Source organism: Cucurbita moschata, unplaced genomic scaffold (genome assembly GCF_002738365.1).
Source record: "Cucurbita moschata cultivar Rifu unplaced genomic scaffold, Cmos_1.0 Cmo_Scf00048, whole genome shotgun sequence".
Lineage (NCBI taxonomy): Eukaryota > Viridiplantae > Streptophyta > Magnoliopsida > Cucurbitales > Cucurbitaceae > Cucurbita > Cucurbita moschata.
Window position 1 is genome coordinate 335,935 of NW_019268564.1, and position 16,850 is coordinate 352,784.

The following is a 16,850-nucleotide window of genomic DNA, read 5'->3' on the forward strand; positions in this document are numbered from 1 at the left end:
AGCAAGGAATAAAATAAGCAGTTTGAGATTCAGAACTTGTACGTTATTGATAAGAGACCAAATGCAAAGAAAAAACTAAATAGCTTCTTTGATTATGCAGAGAGATTGAAAACTTGGGGACAAGAAAAAATTATACCTTAAAATTCACAAACAAATTGTTCATCATTCCATCAAGAACTAGAAAAGAAGTAAAATTGCCTTACATGATCAACACGCCTTTTGAATAGAGAAACAAACAGAAAAATGAAGTTAAGCTCAAGCCAAGCTGCTCTAAGTTGCAGATAATCACACCTGCAAAAGGCAAAAAGATATCAAAAACCTCAATGTTCTTAACCATTAAAACCTTCCAAAAGCTTTCTAAGAATCAAGAAAGAACCTGGCATGTGAAGAAGAGCTTGAAAGATTGCCATTCACAGGGGGAGGAGGTGCAAACCAGGTAAAGATCTCTCTCTCTCTCTCTCTCTCTTTCTCTCTCTCTCTTGAAATTATACAATACAATACAAACCCATTTAGAAAAAAGGAAATTGAAAGGAAAAAAAGTGAAAAAAAAGAGTCCTTGTTCTTCAATTTTCTACCCTGAATCTTGTGAATCATCTTTAGCAGGAGGTTGCTGGTGTTGTTGATGATGGTGATGAACTCTAGCTTGGCCCATTTGTTGGTAAAACTGGTTCAATGCTTGTGGATTGATAGCCCCAATATGGGGATCTTGGCTCAATCCAAGCTCTAAACCAGGTAGCTGTTGAGAGTTGGCACCTAGAATGGAGGTGAAACTCATAGGACCCATGTTGGTGGGGGGTAAGTCAAAGGCTGGGAAACCAAGTTTATGAAAGTAATTTGAAGTTTCATTAGCTAAATTAGTGGCTGATTGAGCAACACCAGCTGTAGTTGATGACTGAAACCCAAACCCACTGACAGAGGAGGGCCAAACCGCTGTGGCTGTGGCGGCTGCGGCGGCGGCGGCAGCAGCAGCAGCCAAATGGGGTCTCCCCAAATTCCCCCAACTGGCCCTACTGGACCCGCCACCGCCTAATTCCTCCAATTTTTGTTGTAATCCGGCGGAGAGAGAAACCCCTTGTTGCGAAACGGAACCCGCCACTGCTGCTAAAGCAGAAGCTGGGATCGTTCCAGTTCCAGTGGCGGCGATTATCGATGGCTCCGCTTGCTGTAGCAACCACTGGATGGTTTCTCCGTCGGATTTATGACCCAATTCCCTCGTTAATTGAAAAATCCTCGCCGCACATAGTGCCGGCATACGGATTCTTCGACCACGTCCTTCCACTTTTGTGTGACGGTCTTTGTTGGAGCTTCGTTTTGGAGCTAATTGTTTCTTACCTTCTTCTTTGATTTCCGGTGGTTTGTTTTCCCCCATGATTGATTGTTCTTGTGGGAAGTTCAAAAAGTTTGGTACCAGTTCTTGGGGCTGCTTTGTTGTTGATGATGAAGTTTTAGGATCCATGGAAGAAGAGGAAGAAGAAGAAGAAGGGCACAAAAAGAATGAATTATTTTATACAAAAACTGAGTCGAACCACAAAAAAAATAGTGTTTTTGGAATGAAATGAAAGAGAAATTGAAGTCCCATTTGTCAAAATTGCCTTTGATCTCTGTTTTCTTTTCTTTTTTGCTTTCTGGGTTCCCTCTGATCTGTCCTTTCTTACCACTTTTCTTACTGTTTTGGGCTTTTGACCAAATGTGAAAGCAACTTTAACTCCCAAAACATTTTTTTTTCACCTTCACTCACTCACTCACTTCCATCTTCAACCCTTGTCTTTAGGACATTTTCCTAGTCGTTCTAGTTGGTTTCACGGACCTTCCCTTTCTGTCTTATGCGAGTGTATATATAGGTTTCTTTGACAGTATCAGGTCGGTCGACAATTACATATGTTGTTCATCCTGTGAGAGAAGAAGAGTTGCTTTCATGAGTCTTCCCTTTCTACCTTATGTGAGTGTTATATAGGTTTCATCGAGAATACCGAGTCGAACGACAACTATAGTTTTCGTTCGTCTTGTGAGAGAAGAAGAGTTGCTTTCATGTGCCTTCCCTTCTCACATTATGTGAGTTTATATATAGGTCTCGTAGAGAATACTGAGTCAAACGACAATGATAGTTTTCGTTCGTCCTGTGAGAGAAGAGTTGCTTTCATGGGTCTTCCTTCCCCACCTTATTTGAGTGTATATATAGGTTTCGTCGAGAATACTGAGTCAAACGATAACTATAGTTTTCGTTCGTCTTGTGAGAGAAGAAGAGTTGCTTTCATGGGCCTTCCCTTTCTACATTATGTGAGTGTATATAGAGGTCTCGTCGAGAATACTGAGTCAAATGACAACTATAGATTTCGTTCGTCTTGTGAGAGAAGAAGAATTGCTTTCATGTGCCTTCCTTCTCACATTATGTGAGTGTATATATAGGTCTCGTAGAGAATACTGAGTCAAATGACAAATATAGTTTTCGTTCCCTGTGAGAGGAGTTGTTTCATGGGTCTTCCTTCCCCACCTTATGTGAGTGTATGTCGAAAATACCGAGTTTATCTATAACTACAGAAGAAGAGTTGCTTTTAGGGGTCTTCCCTCCCCACCTTATGTGAGTGTATATATAGGTTTCATCGAGAATATCAAGTCAATCAATAACTACAGTTTTCGTTCGTCCTATAAGGGAAGAAGGGTTCTGAGATACCTCGAGACCCTTCATACATTTCATAGTTAGCAACAAGCTTTTTTAGTGGTAGACACAAGTACAGGTCGACTATACGTTATTTCTTAAAATATCGTTCACGTGCCAAACAATAAATGAAACGAGTATCTACACTCTAGTAGTACTTGAATTTTCTCCGTGAACAACGCTCTTATTATTAATTTTTTGCTCAAATGTACACGTGGAGAGCGGAGATTATGCCACTTGGACAGCCATGATTGGCTTGTGGGGTTGCTTCAAATCCACTCTTTGCTTCATCTCTCTTGTCAATGTTTTGCAGAAAGACATGGAGGAGGAGAGAGAATGAATGGTTACTGTTTTTGGGTTTTTGGCATAAAAAGAAGGTTTGATTATCATTATTTTGTACTTTTTGTTACATGGAAATTATATAAATTCTAGGTGGGACCCTTTTTGCCCTAGATTGGTTCTTGTCAGGGTGTTCGGGGGTTCAGACACTTTGTAGTCGGGTTGTTCTAAGATCTGTTTATTGTTAGGAATCACGACTCTCCACAATGATATGATATTGTCTCGTATAAGCTCTCATGGCTTCAGCCCAGAAGACCTCATACAAATGAATTTTATAAACCCATGATCATTCCCTAAATTAGCCTGTGGGACGACTCCCTCCCAACAATTCTCAACAATCCTCCTCTCGAACAAAGTATACTATAGAGCCTCCCCGAGCCTCCCCTGAGGTCTATATAGCCCTTGAAGGCCTCATACCAATGGATCTTATAAACCCGATATGATATTGTCCAGTACAAGCTCTCATGGCTTCAGCCAAGAAGGCCTCATATAAATGGATCTTATAAACCCATAATCATTCCCTAAATTAGCCTGTGTGACGACTCCCTCCCAACAATTCTCAACAATCCTTCTCTCGAACAAAGTATACCATAGAGCCTCCTCGAACCTCCCCTGAGGTCTATATAGCCCTCGAAGGCCTCATACCAATGAATCTTATAAACCCATGATTATTCTCTAAATTAGCCCACGTGGGACAACTCCTCCCAACAATTCTCTATCTTCCAAACCGTTAAAAAAATATTTTTTTAAATTAACAATAAATTCAGGTCGGTTCAACCTAGCTCAAACAAGTTCATAACCCAATTGGTTTGAATTGATCTGATCGGATTTTTTGGGTCATCGATTTTTTTGAACACCCACGTAAACGGGTATTAAATGTTTTTTTTGTTTTGTCTTCAACCTAAAGAACATTAAATTTTTTTTTTTTTTTTTTTTCTTGATGTCAAAGAAAAATACCATTTATATATGATTATTATAAATGCATAATAATGAAACATCCTAAATTGGAGGGAATATATTATAACGGTGTATAGATTTGTAGCATCCATAATTAGAAGCATAATCCTTCCCCTATAAATTAATCATCCATCTTTTTTTAATTTTTATATATTCTCCCATTTAGCCACTTATTTATTTATTTATTTCCATTTTTGCTTTTTTCTTTCAAAAAAAAAAAAAAAAATCCAATTTATTCTCGAGGTTTGCATTCAGCTTTCTGTTAATTATCATACGACGTTTGATGACATGACACGGTTGATGTTTCACGTCAGTTAAAAATGAGGAATGATTGTGAGTAGTAATGAATTAAATTTACCTCTTGTGTAACGAGACTCATTTTATGTTTAACCTTTCTAGTCGTCATTGTAGATGTTAAACTAACCAAGTCACCACTAGTAAATATTATTCGCTTTGGCTCGTTACGTATCGTCGTTAGCTTCACCATTTTAAAACGCGTCTACTAGAGAAAAGTTTTCACACCCTTATAAGAAATGCTTCGTTCCCCTCTCCAATTGAGGTGGAACCTCACAATCCACTCCCTTGGGGCCCAGCGTCCTCACTAGCACATCGCTTAGTGTCTGGCTCTAATACCATTTGTAATAGCTCGAGGCCATTACTAGTCGATGTTTTCCGCTTTTGCCTGTTACGTATTGCCGTCAACCTCATAGTTCTAAAACGCGTCTACTAGAGAAAGGTTTCCACATTTATCAGAAATGTTTCATCCTCCTCTTCAACCAATGTGGGATCTCACACAAGAGGTTCACTAACATGGCCTTAGCCGACTACTTGAAAGACTAGTCTACCAAGGATCAATTAATTTGTTGAGGGGACGACCTTTTCTGGGTTCGATCAGGTTTAGCCCTACATGTCCATGAATCATGCGCTTACTCGTCCCATCTTACTAACACCTCTACCAGGGCACCTCCTCTCGAATCTATATTCCTTCTCGAGTATTACCCAATTGTAACTGAATCGTCATACGGTTAATTTTTACTCGTAACAAGAAACTATAATCAATATTATAGCTAAGAATTTGACTTTCCACACATGTTCCCTTTTGCATTAGATAATAACTTATACATCTCATGCACTTCTCTCACCATCATATCCATCTTGTGATCCATATTCTTTTTCATTATTATCATTACTTCCTTTCGTGTTCTATACTCTCAACTTGATTGTTAAGCAAGTCACATTATTATACGTGAACACGAGCTCTTTTTTAATCTCGTTAGGGGTATGACTAAATTCTACCTACTTCTCGTTTAGATTATAAAGCTAATCACTTAAGTTCGATACGACGTTTGTTGTTTAGTTTTTAGAGTTCAAGAACATGTTAGGATGACCTCTTTGTAAATGAGATATGTCTGTAATCTTTAGTGATGTGACTATTTTTGTTATTTTGTTAGAGTTTAATAATACACGAGAGGAGAGAGATTCGAACATTTGACTTTTTAGTAGATGATACTATTTAATTAGTTAAGCTATGCTCAAATTGGTTGCAAGTGCATCTGTTTTGATATTTTATTTTATTTTTTGGGGGCTATGTTGACAAAAATCTCTTGAATCAGCTAATATATAGCCTATGTCGATATAAGAACGTTTCTCTCGATGTATTGTGAAACGTTGGGATATTTTAGAGCTATGTCGATGCATAATGAATCAACAATAGCCTCGTTTATCAAATTTCATTAGGATAACTTCTCTCGACATGTCTATGACAAAATTTTTCTACGATGCTTTTTTTAGTCACGATGATGCTTTGCCGCCGTTTTGTTTGGTTTGCCCGATGGTTTTCTCGTGTCTGGAAAACCTAAATACGTCATAGTGATAGAAGTAAGTTCGACGAAAATTTGATTGCACTAAATGAACTTATCCAACTCACCCTCGACAAAATTCTTCCTCTACATGTCTTATCGTCATTCACTCGACCTTTTCTCTTATCCATCAAACTATTTCCCGATCGAAAATCTTTTCAATATCATAATTCAAAGTTCATATAATATGAGATTATTTAAAATTTAAAGACTGAATAGATACCCGACCGAAAATCATTGTAAGCTATGTAGCTTTATATGATAGTGGAGGGCAAAATAGGGAATGTGTATTTTGGTGATTGAGTTGCTAGTCACATGTGCATCCCATCATGGAGACAAAGGATGTCCCTTTTTCAATTTTAGCTCTTGAAAATATCAAATCAAACCATATAATGTAAATACGTTTTCACATAATTCAAAAGATCGATCATGTCAGTTTTAAATTTAATTATAATCAAACGAGACTTTAATCTAAGACTGACTACGAGCTAAAAAGAATCATGGTTCGGTGTGATGTACACGTCCATTTGTAACATACTGAGGAAGACATACAAAATACATAATGTCACACGTTTAGAGTCATGATTCAGTGCGATGATGCATGTAGTACTTGCATACTTATCATGACATGAATTCCCTATGAAACGTGCTTACTTATTCGTGATATTTCATACATGTTCATCATGCATGGTACGTCATAGTATCTCATTAGAACATAAACGTAATTATAATAATATAACAAATCGTGACATGGTACGCTCAAGTTTCATTTAATTCATCCAACCTAGTCTGTAGGCGTTCTAATAAGAAATTGACGTACAATTCAGAATCAACTTGGTGTTCCTAAGCTTAGTTTAGCAAACACTTAGCTGCACATGATCCGATTTCAATTATGATATTTCATCCACTTAAAAAATCGAGATTAGAGTCAAATCATTTAATTATCCTAAAATCATTCCCGAACAATGCTAAATATTATAAATTGTTCAAAAAATAATTATACTAACTTTTTTTTTTTTGTATTAATTGGGTTGAAAATGCTTTCGTAATGGTTTAAAACGGTCAAACTGAACCAATCGAGCTATTAAAGCCAAATCGAGTCAGGAAGTCGACTAAAGACTTTTTTTTTTTTTTAATAATCTGATAAATTTTTATTATCGAAGCTTAATAAATATATGTTAATTACTGTATCACGTTTCTTTAGATGAACTAATATAAAAACTACTTTAAAAGTTATATGTTAATTACTTAAATAGAAAAGAAATTCAAATCTATGGTAAAAAACGTTGGTTTAAATATCATCAATGTAATTTACCATTTTTACTTGAAAAGTAATGATTATTTATCTACACATAAAGTAATTACATGTTTAAAATGGGTGTTACAATAATTCACCGACCATGATTCTTTCTCTCTCTGAAACTCTGTTCGTGTTTTACAATGTTTGTCTGTCTGTTTGAAAACGTGTCATCTTTTTGGAACATTTCTTTTGTATCAAATGGTCAAATCAATTGGCCCTTATAAAAGCCAAGTCTCTTGCACTTCCATCCATACCTCCAAAATTCCTTATCCCTTAATTTAAGGGGATGCTCTCGAGACTTTAGAATGCATTGGCTAGGGAGAGGTTTCACACCCTTACAAAGGGTGTTTTGTTCTCCTCCCAACCAATGTGGGATATCACAATCCACTACCCTTCAAGGTCCAGCATCCTCGCTAGCACTCGTTTCTTTCTCCAACCGATGTGGGACCCCTACCAAATCCACCCCCTTCGATGCCTAACGTTCTTACTGGCACACCACCTCGTGTCTACCCCCCATTAGGGGAAGAGCCTCTTCCTTGGAACATCGCCTACATCGCCTGGTGTCTGGCTCTGACTGATACCATTTGTAACGGCCCAGGTCCACCGCTAGCAGAAATTGTCTTCTTTGGGCTTTCCCTTTCGGGCTTCCGCTCAAGGCTTTAAAACGCGTCTGCTAGGGAGAGATTTCCATACCCTTATAGAGGGTGTTTCGTTCTCCTCCGCAACCAATGTGAGATATCACAGTTTTACTTTGAGCAATTCTATATTAGATGACCTCTTAAATTTTTTTCTAGTCAATGAGAACAAAATATGCTGGAAAGATTCTTGTTAGTCTTAAAAAGCGTGGAGTAAGTAACATGACCATATTGTAGAGGATGTAGGAGAATATTAGGACAGTGTGCACCTTCATTTTCAGTGGCTCAATCATAGAAGCTTCATAGTTAAGCATGCTTTGTTTGAAACAATTCTATATTGGGTGACTTCGTATGATGCATGCGAGTGAAGATAAAATATGCTGGAAGAACTCGTGTTAACCTGTTTAAATGTCGGGACTATTAGATACCAAATTCGATTTCTAAATTCTGATCTGAATCTTGAACATTAATTGTTACACTAATGAATCAAAACGATATTTATGTTAGAGCATAAAACATTGATGAACCATAGAAGAGTTGCAATAACTGCAATAATGAATTTTGAAATCTAAAAATCAAATAGTGTTGTTTACATCATTGAAATTTTGACATTAGTAAAGATTTCGTGTATTTGGAGCTAATTCCAAACAAGTACTCATTTTTCTCTAATCTAATTACTCTCGTCTTTTTATTTTTTCGGGGTCAAAATTTGTATGTTTCTTCGTTTCTTTTGCATCCCTCGATGCACCTCATACATATTATTGTCAGAAACCCTAATAATCAAATTAGGGTTTCGATGCAATTATAAGGGTTGATATCGTTCATGAGTGGTTTATATCATTTAACCTTTAAACTAAAATCAATCGAACACATCGAACACAAATTTGAACTGAAACCCTGATCGAGAATCGACAATTTTTTTACGAGAATTGCTTTGATCATGATGAAAAAGCGAGAAAGGAGTTAGAAACCGTAAGATCGCTCTTTTTCTTTTTCTTTCTTTTTTGTTTGAGATGCCATTGATTTTCTTGGGATTAGCTAAAGGAAGAATCAAAGTTAGGGGGGAAAAGTGATGGTTGTAAGTTCAACTTCACAATAAATAGGAGAAGAAATGCATAGCAATTGGTGAGGTTGTAATAAAGCTAGAATCTATAACCCAACCTCATCTCCTTTTATCATAAAAATGGACCTCACCATTATGCCTTTATTGTTATGCATGAGTGTCACATCTAACATTCAAATACGAGATATTTTCTCTCTCTTTCTCTCCTTTTCTCTCTCCCGATAATAAAGAATTTTCTTTAGAGCATCTGTGAACATACCTTAATTAGTTACGATATATATTCTGAAAAAGGTTCGTTCTCAGGGCTCAGCGTTCTCGCGGGCACTCGTTCCTTTTTCTAATTGATGTGGGACCGCTACCAAATTCACCTCCCTTAAGGCCCCAGTGTCCTTACTAGCACACTGACTCGCTAGCACATAGTCCGGTGTTTGGTTTTGATACTATTTGTAACGGCCCAAGCCCATCGATAGCAGATATTATACTCTTTGGGCTTTGGGCTTTCACTTTCGGGCTTCACCTCAAAGTTTTAAAATGTGTCTATAGGGAAAGGTTTCCACACCCTTATAAAGGGCGTTCGTTCTCCTCTCCAACTAATGTAGGATACCATAATCCACCCTCCTTTAGGGCTCAACGTCCTCGCTGGCACTCGTTCCTTTCTCTAATCGATGTGGAACCGACACCAAATCCACCCCCCTTTGGGGCCCAGCATCCTTATTGGCACACCACCTCGTGTCTACCCTTTTCAGGGAACAACCTCTTCGCCGGCACACAGTCTGGTGTCTGGCTCTGATACCATTTGTAACGCTTAGACCCATTACTAGCAGATATTGTATTCTTTGGGCTTTCCCTTTCGAGCTACCCCTCAAAGCTTTAAAACGCGTCTGCTAGGGAAAGGTTTCCACACCTTTATAAAGGGTGTTTCGTTCTCCTCCCCAACTATTATGGGATATCACAATCATCCATCATTTTTTCAATGATAAATTGTAACAGCCCAAGCCCACAGTCAATCGATATTATCTGTTTTGGTTCATTATGTATCGTCGTCAGTCTCACAATTTTAAAATGTGTCGGTTAGGGAGAGGTTTCCACACCCTACTCCCAACATACTCGCTGGTATACTCCCAGCATCCTCGCTGGTGGAGAGGTTTCCACACCCTTATAAGAATTTTGTGTTACTGAGGTAGGATCTCACAACCCACCCCCTTGGGGGCCCAACATCCTCGCTAGTACACCGCCCAATGTCTAACTCTAATACCATTTGTAACAACTCACGCCTACTAATAACATATATTATCCACTTTGATTCATTACGTATTGCAGTTTTAAAATGTGTATGCTAGGGAAAGGTTTCCACACCCTTCTTCGTTTGACTCTCTAACCGCCATGAGATCTCACACTAAATTAACTAAATACTAAATAAATAAGCTTTGGAAGACCAAACCTATACTACATAGAGCTATCCCAATTGGTAACTAGAGCTACAAAAGCACTTGTTGATAGAGATTAGGAATAGGTATGTCATAAGAGGGCTAGTTGGTGATAGTGATCTTAGATATTGAGGACCCAAAATGAGTGGTAGTTCATAGGTTATTGAACCCAACAAAAAAAGAAACAAGGGAGAAAGAATGCAAATAGAATAGGTCACTATATGTGTCATGTGCTATGCTTTGCTTCATACACTTTCCATCCCTTTCACAAATAGAATCATATAATAGTTTTCGTTCCTTTAGATTTCATTCTTTTCAATTATCGAAGAGAGAATCAAACTGAAATATCTTACTTCGAAGTTCAATGCTCGGTAGTGGCTCGGTTAAGAAAACTCATCACAGCCATAGCGTAATAGTCATGACTTTTGGACCCGAACTTGAGTGATCTATCCATGATTAGGATGAAACTTCGGTGAAACTAAGTAGGGGTCCAAATCAAACGGTGTTGAAGAATTCAATAGATTAGTTGTGATTAGGGATGAAATGCGTCCATTATATAAAAAAATCGAAATAGACGGTTATTGATACAATCTCGAACAATATGTTGCTGACATTTTTGGAAGGATCATGTTCAAGTAATCACTTAAAGGGTTTAGCGAACCCTTTCATTCTAAATTCAGATGAAATTTAGTACTTTTCATGTAGGCTGAGTAGATAAGTAACACAAAGTACTGAGAGGCCCCACCCCCTCGCTCGAGAGGAACTTAGTTTATAGTTAGATCATAAACAAATTATTCATTAAAGATTCAGTGGTACTTTAGGTGAAAAATGTAAGCTCAGACATAAAACAAACTTTTTACCCAATTGTAGTTAACGGGTAAAGTTTTGTTTCGGAGCGGGTAGCACAAAGACACGAAGAGAACAATACTAAATTAAGGCAGGTCTCGACCCGTTAAACTGGATTGTTAAAATCATGGTACGCGGCAGGGTCACATAGAAAAGAAGCTTAACTATTTGGCATTTTGTTTTTAAAAAGTGAAATGTGTTGAAGAGGAGTCTTCCAAACTACATCAAGGTTGAATATATTAAGACTACCCTAAAACTTAAGGGACAATGGATGCATATATATACAAAGTAAAGCATAAGTACTTAGCTTGTGTTGCAGTTCAGCCACTTGTAGGCTTGAATGTCATGCAAATGGGAGGATTGATCCTGAAAATAGAAAGCACAGCTGATGGAATGGTCCATATCCCATCACCACATATCAAACCCGACGCGACTGCACCGGCATAGTCCTCTGCATCTTCCCGATTAATCCTCTCCCATATGAACAAGATCACGGTCCCTACGAACATATCGATTGCGAAGTAAGCTCCGATGTAGAACGGTACAGCCATGGCCATTGGAATTGGGATGAATTGTGCAATCTTCTTAGGAACTATGTCCCTCAAAAAGTTCACTAAGAAAGCTGTCACGAAGAACCCGAAACACATGGCGAGGCAATGCTTAGGGAGCTCGGAAAAGCCTTGAACTCCTAGAATGGCCATTTCTCTAAAGATTACGGCGTACGGGGCTTTGTATGGACTATCAGGTAAACCGATGTCGAACGCACTCCAAAATAACCAGAATGTAAGAGGAGCTATCACACAGCCCATGGCTGTGCCTACTAGCTGACTTACAAACATAGACTTGGCTGATGAAAGTGTAAGATAACCTGTCTTGAAGTCTTGCATAAGATCAGCAGCCGTCGAAACGATCGACATCATAACACCGCAAGCTGCTAATCCAGCAATAACCCCGCCATTGTTTCCGACTAGGGAAGCAAATAGAAACAGACCAAGCTTTCCATATGTTGACGACAAATTCCAGTCGGTTAAACCAGTGCCGTAGGAGTTGCAGAAAGCAAGGGCCGGGGCGACAATGTAGGCACCAAGAACCAAATACCACTTCAGGGGCGGGAAGATCATCGGCATTGTCGCCGTCGATATCGCTGCTAGACCAACATACCCCGACGCAGCCAACCATGTCGGTATTCTATCTTTCAGAAACACCTCATCCTTCTTTCTTTCCTCAGCTAGCAGTTTAGAACCCTCACTATCTGCCGTTTTAGACATCAAAACTATTGTAAATGCAAGATTTCCAGAGAACCAAAGGGTTTGATGTCAAATATAAACAATAAAATCACAAAACAGAAGGCCAATCTCGATCGAACTTCAAAACGACGATGCATAATCAGTTCATAAGCCAAGAAACGAGCTACATCAACCTAGTACTAGAACGTAAGATCGTACCTAGGAATCCGCAAATGATATCATTGGACTCAACGCCTAATTAACCGCTAACTTCTTCACTAAGAACTCGATAATCTTCATCATTATTTACGATAACCATTTCAATGGGAAGGCATATGCGATAAAGCCAAGCAAACGAAATCTAGGAGTAAGTAACAAAAACATCGACTCGAAAAACGACTTCACGGTAAAACGCTCACCTGTGGTCTCTGTTAAGACAGGCAAGTTACTCCGTGTGGTCCTTTTGTTGCAAATTTCTTTGATAGTAAGTGATATGATTTTGATCAGATTATAAAGGCCATCGCCGAGGATGAGAGAAATCGCTATGAAGACCTGCAGAGAACCAGAACGAACAGCACTCGAAATGAAAATCGACTGAAGACATAGATAGTCTAGAATGTAGCAAAACACTTGGAGGCAACACAAACATTCTCATTTGATAGCACGTAAACCCGAAGTTAAATTAGAATCGTTATAAGTCGATGTGCTAAAATGTCGGGGAATGGTGCTTAGTCTAGAGCGTTCGAAACTTAAAGTACCTTATATCCATAAAGTCCCTTAAAGTCATTGCTCCCAAGGTCAGCTGGATACCAGTCCCCAGCATGTTGAGTAATGAATGGCCAAAGAAACCCCCATGATATAATGGCTCCAAGGAGAACAGAGCAGTTTACAATGTGAGGACAAATGAGGCCACAACCCACATACGTCGGACTGAAGTCGAAAAAAAACCTACACGAAAAGAAATAATTAATTACACAAATCAACATTGCTCGGTTGAGTTATACATCATTAATCAATTTGCTTCCATTGTATTAGAAATACATCTTCCTTGTAACAGCCCAAGCCTACCGCTAGTAGATACTGTATGTTTTGGCCTGTTACATATCGCCGTTAGCCTCATGGTTTTAAAACACGCCTACTACGGAGAGGTTTCCACACTCTTATAAGCCACCCCCCTTAGGGCCCAACGTCCTCGCTGACACACCGGTCGGGGTCTGGCTCTAATACCATTTATAACAACCCAAGCATACCGCTAGCAGATATTGTCCGTTTCGGCCCGTTACGTATCGTCGTTAACCTCATGATTTTAAAACACATCTACTAGGGAGAGGTTTCCACACCCTTATAAGCCACCCCCCTCAGGGGCCCAACGTCCTCGCTGGCACACCGGTCGGTGTCTGGCTCTAATACCATTTATAACAACCCAAGCATACCACTAGCAGATATTGTCTGTTTTGGTCCGTTACGTATCGTCGTTAGCCTCACGATTTAGAATACGTCTACTAGGGAGAGACTTCCACACCCTTATAAGCCACCCCCCTTGGGGTCCAGCGTCCTCGCTGGTACACCGCTCGGTGTCTAGCTCTAATACCATTTGTAACAGTTCAAGCCTACCGCTAGCAGATATTGTCCGTTTTGGCTCATTACGCATCGCCATCAGACTCACAATTTTAAAACACATCTACTAGAGAGAGGTTTCCACACTCTTATAAGCCAACCCCCTTTGGGAGCCCAGCATCCTCGCTGGCACACCACTCAGTGTCTGGCTCTAATACCATTTGTAACAACCCAAATCTACCGCTAGCAGATATTGTCCGTTTTGGCCCGTTACGTACCGTCGTCAGCCTCACGGTTTTAAAACGCATCTACTAGGGAGAGACTTCCACACTCTTATAAGCCACCCCCCCTAGGGCCCAGCGTCCTCGCTAACACACGGCTCAATGTCTGGCTCTAATACCATTTGTACAGCCCAAACCTACCACTAGCAAATATTGTCCGTTTTGACCTATTACGTATAGCCGTCAGCCTCACGGTTTTAAAACTCGTCTACGAGGGAGGGGTTTCCATACTCTTATATTCCTCCTCCATGGGGCATATTATCTTAAAAAGGCTCAAAGAAGTCAAGGAGTAGCAAGACTTACGTATTCTTATATAATTCCAAGCCAAGAGTGGGAAAATTATCAAATCCACACGAATCTCCAACACCACTGAAGAACCACTTAAAACAGCTCCAAAAGAAACTTATTCCAAGATATTTTCCAAGACAATGTACCTGCTTTCTGCGACCAAAAATGAAAGCAAACAGGTGTGAGCTGCCATGGGAAACATCCACTTAATTGCCCACAATGAAGATCTCATTTATCTTCGAGTTCAACAATCTTACCCCGCAAGCTCCGCTCCGGTGTTCGTATGAAAACTATTTATCAGCATCGCCGTGGCTGTACCACTGGGGTATGTAAGCTTGTAATCCAAGACCATCACCTGAACTCATCCAACACGAGACAATAAAATAAAAATTCATGAAACGATAATCAAAAAGTGATATAACACGAGTGGTCGAATTAACTTGAGCACACTTCAACTGATATCACAAGATTTCTTAAGAAAATCATAGGCTTTCAAAATACGGTGGCTAACAAGGAATTTTGTGATGTCCTACATTGGTTCGGGAGGAGAACAAACCACCATTTATAAAGGTGCGGAAATCTTCCCCAAGCAGACACGTTTTTAAAGCCTTAAGGGCAAGCCCGAAAGGGAAAGCCCAAAGAGGACAATATCTGCTAGCGGTGGATCTGGGTCGTTACAAATTTGCACTTGTTCTACCAGTCCCATTTTTTTTCACATGCCCCAAGCATTCAAATACTTCAAATCATTCATTTGAGCAGCCAATGTAATGCAAGAATTCATATCAGGTTCCAATGCAATAGATTTAAGCTCACCATAATTCTCTCAAAAGTGCATTAAACCATGATTTTCTTACAGAAGCAGATCATACATCAGATGAACTAATCTGGTAAAGGGTTATTTGTTCGCCCAAGAACAAGCTTTAGTAATATCTTTCGATTACATGGATTATAGTATGGTAAGCAAGGATATAGTTTAAGTTTCAAATGAGTATCTATACGTTAGGACATCGGTTTTTGTCGATTTCTTAACCAACGAGAAAAAACGGTAGAACAGACATGCTGAAAGTCAACAAAAGCTTATAATATTCACCTTTCGCAATGGCACAAGACTAAACAGCCCAAGGAAACTGACAACAAACAAAAAGCCAATCATCCACGCCAATCCTGGGTTTATCACATCTTCTGCTCGGTTACCGGGATAATCTGTGCCAATTAACTTATACGTTCGTTCATCCATTGCAATCAAATACGAACCAAATCCTCCTGAAACGAGATGAAAATTTTCGAATTGGATTAAACGGAAAAACATAAAGAACCCACATCGGTCGGAGTTTATCGCTCGTAATACACGAAGATTAGAGCGAAAGTCAGTTCATATCACATTTCTAAATTGAAGACGAGTTCATTTGTTTCTTTCCCAAGTCAACCAGTGAATCCTGACAAACTAAAGTAGACAAAGATTCAATACAAACAGTGACAGAAAGTGAAATTCAGCTAGTTTTCAACACATCCCAACATTCAGCTAGTCTTTACAGACAATCTTTCCCAAATTTCTATGGCGAAATGTTTTCCTACAAGTAAGTCAAACTAGATGGCTCCAAGAAAACCAATAGAAAACGCTTACACAATAAGGAACAGTTCTTCAGGCTCCACACTTAAAAGGGTACAAAAATTTTCAAAGCAATAGATAATCGCTTACAGTGAATCATCTCAAAAGCACAAGAAGACGCTGAGATAAACTAAATGGTTCATGACAAAGAAGAACAAGAGAGATTACCACTGAAGGCCAGGCCGTAACAAGCCACAACACATGTCTGAATGACAGTGTTTTCTTGCTTGGTAAAGGGTGTAACAGAGAATCCGAGTTTGGACAAAACCCCAGTCCATGATTTGACGAAGAAGAAACCCAATAAACCAGCGGCGACGTTCAAGGATGGGATGATCCCCACCGTCAGATTCAGCTTATGGGTAATGATACAGAACAAAGTCCCTAACAAAGCACTCACAGCCAACCCTCTGATCGTGATTTGCTCTTTCCATTCTGGGATTTCTTCAAAATCATCCGATTCAATGGATCCATTATTCTGAGGCTCCACTAACAACGGTGTTGATATCTCTAAACGATTATTCTCTGTACCCATTGGGATTCTTCTTTGATTTCTTCCCCCTTTTTTCCTGATAAGATTCAGAGATTCAATCGACTGGTACCCTTGTAATCCTACGCTTTTGAAGGGCGAATATGGATTCCTTAACGTGGACGGATCATCCTTTTGATGGGTTTGTTGGGATGTGTGCCTCAGAAGATATGAAAAGGAATTGATTCATTGGAACGTGTGCTGTTACTGTATTGGAATCAGTTGTTTAATTAGCCTGTGCAGGTCAGATTTGCATCATTTTCACCGCTAATTAAATATCT

The 16,850-nt window shown here is 39.2% G+C and overlaps 2 protein-coding genes across 2 annotated transcripts; both read right to left on the minus strand.

The window, feature by feature from the left end:
• Window positions 1-105: 105 nt before the first annotated feature.
• LOC111435109 (transcription factor TCP20-like) lies at window positions 106-1,687 on the minus strand. Its single transcript, XM_023072446.1, has 2 exons — window positions 377-1,687; window positions 106-291 (listed from the first exon to the last, which is right to left on the minus strand). The coding sequence occupies exon 1, from the start codon at window positions 1,454-1,456 to the stop codon at window positions 572-574; it is 885 nt and encodes a 294-aa protein (XP_022928214.1). The 5' UTR covers window positions 1,457-1,687; the 3' UTR covers window positions 106-291; window positions 377-571.
• A 9,477-nt stretch (window positions 1,688-11,164) lies between these two features.
• LOC111435107 (probable metal-nicotianamine transporter YSL6) lies at window positions 11,165-16,766 on the minus strand. The gene is made up of 7 exons (XM_023072441.1): window positions 16,212-16,766; window positions 15,525-15,697; window positions 14,692-14,789; window positions 14,450-14,587; window positions 13,067-13,256; window positions 12,728-12,860; window positions 11,165-12,334 (listed from the first exon to the last, which is right to left on the minus strand). The coding sequence occupies exons 1-7, from the start codon at window positions 16,573-16,575 to the stop codon at window positions 11,403-11,405; spliced, it is 2,028 nt and encodes a 675-aa protein (XP_022928209.1). The 5' UTR covers window positions 16,576-16,766; the 3' UTR covers window positions 11,165-11,402.
• Between the last annotated feature and the right edge of the window lie 84 nt (window positions 16,767-16,850).

Excerpts from the sequence above, each read along its gene's own strand:
- LOC111435107 (XM_023072441.1), bottom strand. The coding sequence starts at position 16,575 with ATGGGTACAGAGAATAATCGTTTAGAGATATCAACACCGTTGTTAGTG. Across the intron at positions 15,698-16,211 it reads TTACGGCCTGGCCTTCAGTG|GAGGATTTGGTTCGTATTTG; the intron begins GTAATCTCTCTT and ends ATCTCGTTTCAG. Across the intron at positions 14,790-15,524 it reads GTCTTGTGCCATTGCGAAAG|GTGATGGTCTTGGATTACAA; the intron begins GTGAATATTATA and ends GGATGAGTTCAG.
- LOC111435109 (XM_023072446.1), bottom strand. The coding sequence starts at position 1,456 with ATGGATCCTAAAACTTCATCATCAACAACAAAGCAGCCCCAAGAACTG.